The 6,053-nt window shown below is 37.9% G+C and overlaps 2 protein-coding genes across 3 annotated transcripts; one reads left to right on the forward strand and one right to left on the reverse strand.

Moving 5' to 3' along the window:
• Positions 1-592: 592 nt before the first annotated feature.
• LOC111889870 (uncharacterized) lies at positions 593-2,601 on the forward strand. Of its 2 annotated transcripts, none has more exons than XM_023886030.3 (5): positions 593-1,037; positions 1,556-1,656; positions 1,834-1,947; positions 2,048-2,131; positions 2,225-2,601. In XM_023886030.3, exons 1-5 carry the CDS (start codon positions 752-754, stop codon positions 2,279-2,281), a joined length of 642 nt encoding a protein of 213 aa, XP_023741798.1. In that variant the 5' UTR covers positions 593-751; the 3' UTR covers positions 2,282-2,601. The 2 variants fall into 2 exon arrangements, with proteins under 2 accessions (XP_023741798.1, XP_023741797.1); XM_023886029.3 differs by having other exon boundaries at positions 597-1,037; positions 1,553-1,656.
• Positions 2,602-3,073: 472 nt separating this feature from the next.
• LOC111889820 (probable methyltransferase At1g27930) lies at positions 3,074-4,377 on the reverse strand. Its single transcript, XM_023885968.2, has one exon. The coding sequence runs from the start codon at positions 4,176-4,178 to the stop codon at positions 3,336-3,338; it is 843 nt and encodes a 280-aa protein (XP_023741736.1). The 5' UTR covers positions 4,179-4,377; the 3' UTR covers positions 3,074-3,335.
• Between the last annotated feature and the right edge of the window lie 1,676 nt (positions 4,378-6,053).

Here is a 6,053-nt window from a genome sequence, read left to right on the forward strand (position 1 = left end):
TAGGGACCGTCTCTCGTGAGCGTGATACGTGACTTTCTCTTACCGGGAGAGCTATTCACGCTAACTAACCGCCAAGTGACGTTAGTTCTTGGCGTTACCCAGGCTATTTGTAGCTTTCTCATTGGTTGTAGGTGAATGAGGAGATCACATGGGATGTTCTTCCCTTGTGACGAGAAATGAGCTGTCGCTCCGGCTTTGTCTCTCTAAGGCAAAGACCGAGTCTTAACCAAGGCAGTAACGTCTCTGTTACATTTAACGTGGCCGTTAGGTAACGTTAACACGTATTATTTCCGCAAAGACCTGGTTTGCAGAACCATCTTGTCATATGTCAGTTTTTGTCGTTTTGCACAAATATCCAATTCCTGAGAGGGGAAGATGTTCCGTAGAGACCTTCTCTACTGAATCCTTGGCCATTTTATAAAGATCCGGTTTTCTTAGTCATATTTTTTAACCCCAGCATCTTTTTTGGTCATTTGACAAAATTTCCCCAAGAAAATGTTCTTTTTGGGAATAACTTTTCACTAAATCATATGACGACGTATTGAAACAAAATGACAGGGGTATTTTTGTCTTTCGGAACAGCTGATAGACCTTGCCCTTCACTGGCTATTATCAGGGGGAGAAGTAGCACTCAAATCACCGCTCTACACGAAACCAAACCAAAATTCTTCCAAATTCTCTTTTCCATTCGCATAAACTTTGTGGAAATATTTGATTCAGCCGCGTTTCAGATTGCGAGGAGAAGGAATCCATGACGATGGCGTGCAGAGCACTATTTCGAACTGTGATGCTCACGGAGCCATGGCGAACTTCCCCTAATCGTACCTCATTTACGTTATCCTTAGCCAATCAGAAATCCAGCAAACCAACTTGGAATTCGAGATGTGGATGTAGAATCGTTACACAAGTTGGAGATATAAGTGCTGAAAGACGAATACACCACCGGGTTAATTGCTCTCATGACGAGAACCTTCCGTCATCGTCTACTGAGAGTGACCAGGAACCTCCTCAAGAAGCCGTTCTCAAGGCTATTTCAGGTACTAACGTGTATACCTGATTTCAAATTTCATTTGAGTTTCATACACTATATTGTTCGAAATTTTCGATTTGAGATGAAAGATTATGGAGATAAGAGTTTGCAAATGAAGGATTTCTATTATGTTTTCGAAATATTATGGATATTGAGGAGCTTGAAAGATTTTGGTATTTTAGTGGTTATGAGTTAATGGATTGGCTGATTTGCTGGTGCAATTCTGAGCCAGAATGTTTGGAACAATAATTTACTTACCATTGCCTGAATGTTGAAAATGCCGGATCATAACACTGATTTTACATTATGTGTTTATTTTTCGTTGACTAAAAATTAACGCTTTTCAACGGTTGTTTTAAAGCACATCCAAATCCAAACTCCCCAATGCACAAATGACAAATGTGATTGCTAGATTTGAGATTGATTGATTTGGTCTCAAATGGGACACTTATTTCTGAAAAAACCTCTTCTGTTAATTCTGCTTTATGATATTTGGTTTGAGTTTGTGTGAATTTGATTCAGAAGTTTCAAAGACCGAAGGTAGAGTTGGACAAACCACAAACATGGTTCTTGGAGGTACGGTCACTGATGATTCAACAGACGAGTGGCTCACTCTTGATCAGAAGGTAGATCCTACCACCTACCTTTTTCTTATTCTTCAACTACATTCAGTTGTTTATATATATTAGTGTTTTTCTTGTCCACATAAGGCTCAACAAAATAAATAAATAAAATCCAAACCGTTAATAAAATGGTTCACACTATTTTTTATTTTTTTTAATATATATTTTATTTTGATAAAGGTAAACACTTACCCAACAGTAAGAGGGTTTACAGCAATTGGAACCGGAGGTGATGATTTTGTCCAAGCAATGGTAGTTGCTGTCGAGTCTGTCCTTCAACATCCAATCCCACTGGTACACATTTTCTTTACACACACACACACACACACACACACAAAACAGTGATGAAAGTAAACTGTATATCATGATTTATATATATATGTATATACAACAGGGGCAGGTGAAGCAGAAAATGTCATCTGGTGGCAAGTATGTCTCGGTCAACATTGGACCTGTTCAAGTTGTTTCTAGCGAGCAGGTCTTTCTCTCTCATCATTCATCTTCAAAAATTCGAATTTTGAGATATTCAAGTAATTTTGTTGGGGTTTGGATGGAAATTTTATGACTACAGGTTCAAGCTGTTTATAATGCCATGAGGAGAGATGATCGAATGAAATACTTTCTGTAGCCTATAATATCTCTTCACTTTACATATCCATGGAAAGTCAAACACTTTGACTGCATTGGTCAAGGGGCTTTTTTTGGAAATCTGCATAAAGATTAGAACCGGGATCCATTTTTAGCCAAAACCTGATGGTAATATTCAAGGGTTATTAGTAAATTACCTTGTTTTTCAAGTCAAGTGTTCTCAATTGTTAATTCTGATTAGATAATGTTCGGTTATTTAACTTTCCTTACTCGTGTTTGGGAATTACTGTTGTTCCTGTTCCCACAATAGCTTATGTATACATCTGGTGGTGATTTCAGTTATTTTACTCTGTGCCTAAATACTTGTGCTCAAATGGTTGAAACATATTTTGATGTACTGTGACCTGTTATAACTATAACATGTTAAAGTGGTCACAATGAAATTTTTGATACTAACTATTCCATTAAGCAGCTAAGTTTTGACAAAATTTTCATCATTGGTAAACAATTTAACCTCCTAGCCAAGTGGTAATGAAATACTTGACCCAGGTTCAAATCTCATATACTTCAACTTTGTGTGACTTACCGTTTAATTTAATAATAAACCATGTCAAAGTGGTCAATATGGGAAAGAGAAATTAAATATTTTTTTATTTTTGTTACTACAAATCCTCCTATCCTATCAACTTAAATGGACATTAAATGTTACACATGTCACTACTATTTCATTGGTTTAAATGGACATTAAATGTTACACATGTCACTACTATTTCATTGGTTATGATGATTTATAGAAACAAAAAGTAGAAAGATATTTAATTTCTATAGAAAATATTCTCAAAATGTCATGGCTTTCGTTAACGAAAAAGAAAGTTAAACCATAAAAATGGCCAATATATAGTAGCTCTTTTATGTATTTTGCCCTAAATAACAATCAAATATTCTAGTTTAATTATTGAACTTCTAATTATGCACCTTACACCATTAAAGTTGTTAATTTTGTTTAGTCAAGTCATTTGGGCAAATTTCCAACTAGTCTCTAATCACCTTCGGTGAACTTCATGAAGCTTGACCCATGAATATAGTCATGATTACTAGCAAAACTTTGCATTCTGATCGGTAACATTTGCAGCCGGTGGTATCTCAAAATGCCACAATCTTCCGACGCTCTTCTTCAAATTCCTCCGACACAAAAACTCTTCCCCGTAAGCTTTCTCAGTTTTCCGATTCACATCATGCAAAAAAACATGCGTCACCCCTGATTTTTTCCGATTTCTCGCCATCACAGCAGCCGTGTAAATCGCCCCCATCCTTCCCGGCGCCTCATCGAAATAACCCCTGGGCGCATCGATCATTATCATATCCCATTCTTGATCATAGACATGATCAGGTAGACCCGTGATTGCTAGCTTGCATTGCGTGTTTCCTCGAATATAACTTTTGGATGGGGCACATTCCGGTTCGGATTGATACCAATTCAGGAGCTCGAAGGCGTCGGCTTGTTTCGTCCGGTAATTGACGGTGACTGCGTTCAGATCTGGTGCGGTTTTCAAGACACTCCGGACCCATGTCGGGTCTTCTTCCAGGAATAGGGTTTTGCCGAGCGGATTGAATGACGCCCACATCAGGGAATCGTGACCGAGTCCGAAAACGAGAAAATTACAGGGCGAAATCGATTGAAGAACGTCGAAGGAGACGGTGATCTCTTCTAACGATTGTTGTGGGACGACCTGAGAAGTGGCGTAGTGGAGAATGGCGTCGAGTTGCAATGGTGTGGTGGTTGAGGGGAAGAATTCGTCTGAGATAGATTCACTGCAGAAGAGAGGGATTTCACCACCGCCGTTGAAAGTCGAGAGGAGAAGGCTGCCGGCTATAATAGCACCGGCGGATAACAAGAGGTAGAGTCTCCGGTCAGTGATGGGTGGGCGGTTCTTCATGATTTAAAAAATTCCGGTGACAGAGATACAAAACACAAAAATGTTGGTGTTGTCGATCACATTGAATAAAATCTCCGGTCTCCAAAATGTCCCGAAAATTGCGTGATGAATAGGCCACACAAATATTCTAAAACCAACTCTTTTATGAAATTGTTAAATTATTGAATTGTGTTTTATGGGGTTTCTTTTAGCAATCGGATCATAAATTGAACTTGTATATCTCTTATTTGAAAAGATTTTGAAAATTGGATAAAAGAAAATTTCCGATAAAATTGATCATATTCCTTTTGAAGCGGAAACGTCATGCATTAAAAAAATGCACTCTGACGGAATTAAATGTTAGCCATGATCATAGTCGTAATCCAATGCGTGTTAGATAAAGTCTTGCGATATTAGTAGATAAAGAGTCATATACTAGTAGCACCGGATGGGTCATGTTGGAGATGGATGAGCGAGAGTGGAAAGAAGAAAGAAAGAAACTTGACCAAGTAAAGATGCAATGATGTAGATGGCCTCAAAAGTGTTGCAGCTACCTTCTTTGTATCCAATTTTCCAGATAGATGGGATAGTGGAAAATTGTGTAAAACTCAACAAGGCTGTGGGAATATAGTGGATCTGTACGTGGCAAGGAAGAGAAGTCATTTGAGAGTAAGTTTTGGTTTCATTAGATTCATAAAGGTGGGGAACTTACAGGAGCTTGAATCGAGAATGAACACGATGTCTTTCGAAGGAAAGAAACTTCATGCAAATGTGGCGATATTTAAAAGAAATAAGATTTTGGTGCAATCGGGTCACATAGATCATGCGTATACCGACGATAGGAGGTGGAAAAAGCTTCTTTGAATTGCTCACTTATGGAAGGGGTATCGAATATATCATTCAAGGAGGCCGTCTTAAATTCAAGGTTTTCTTGGGAGGAATCGAAAGTAAAACAACCAGAGAAAGTCATTATTCCTTGTTCGTTGTAGATGTAGTCATAGGCCTGGTTGTGTAGCTGTCTCGTGGGTGAAATCAAAGATTTAGAGATGCTTTCCAAATGCTTCTTTGTCTTTCAAGCTTCTGGAATTGCTAATTGTTCTATTAAAAACATCGTAGGATAGAATGTTTTATTAAAATTTGATAGTTGGCTGGTGGCAGAATCGTTCCGCCTACATCATAGAGATAATTGGTCAATGTGATTTGCATGCTTAGAAAATGGGATGCTTCCTTCATTCAAAATCATAAGGTACTATGGTTGAAGATTAAGGGTGTCACCAGTCAACTATTGGGATCTAATTGTTTTTTCGGTAATTGCGGAGACGCTCGGGAGGGTACTAGTGTTGGGGGGGTTTTAGGTTACAATCATACGGAATTTCGCTTAACTTGTAAGGGTACATGCAACTTAAATTGGATTTATGTGTTTTCTCAAATATAGCAACATACTTATGAAACAAAAACTATAAACTCTATGAATCAAATTCATAAAGAGAACCACATACTTCTTGCTTGATTCGAAACAAGCTAATCAAATACTATTTGTAGTCTCCTTGAAAAATGTAACATCCCAAAAATACATGCCAAAAATTTTATTTTTAAATACGTCATTATAAAACCAACAGTGCAATAAAACATCTGTAATATCATGTCATGTCAAAACCAAAGTAGAAATAATCAAACATGTTATCATAAAACAATATCAGAGTGTAATCCAAAGATCTCATGTGCGGAAAACCATAGTGTGATGCGCTGCGATCAAGCCGACTCCTTTCCTTTAAACACGAAGTACCTGAAACCAAAATTGAAACCGTAAGCACAAAGCTTAGTGAGTTCCCCCATCGTACCACATACCATATAATCACATAACATACATATACTGGCAGGCATATCTGGGTGCCC

This window comes from Lactuca sativa, chromosome 4 (genome assembly GCF_002870075.4).
Source record: "Lactuca sativa cultivar Salinas chromosome 4, Lsat_Salinas_v11, whole genome shotgun sequence".
Taxonomy (NCBI): Eukaryota; Viridiplantae; Streptophyta; class Magnoliopsida; order Asterales; family Asteraceae; genus Lactuca; species Lactuca sativa.

Bases quoted from the DNA above. Each gene is read 5' to 3' on its own strand.
- LOC111889820 (XM_023885968.2), bottom strand. From the start codon at position 4,178: ATGAAGAACCGCCCACCCATCACTGACCGGAGACTCTACCTCTTGTTA.
- LOC111889870 (XM_023886029.3), top strand. From the start codon at position 752: ATGACGATGGCGTGCAGAGCACTATTTCGAACTGTGATGCTCACGGAG. The intron at 1,038-1,552 runs GTACTAACGTGT...AATTTGATTCAG, and splicing joins CGTTCTCAAGGCTATTTCAG to AAGTTTCAAAGACCGAAGGT. The intron at 1,948-2,047 runs GTACACATTTTC...TATATACAACAG, and splicing joins TTCAACATCCAATCCCACTG to GGGCAGGTGAAGCAGAAAAT.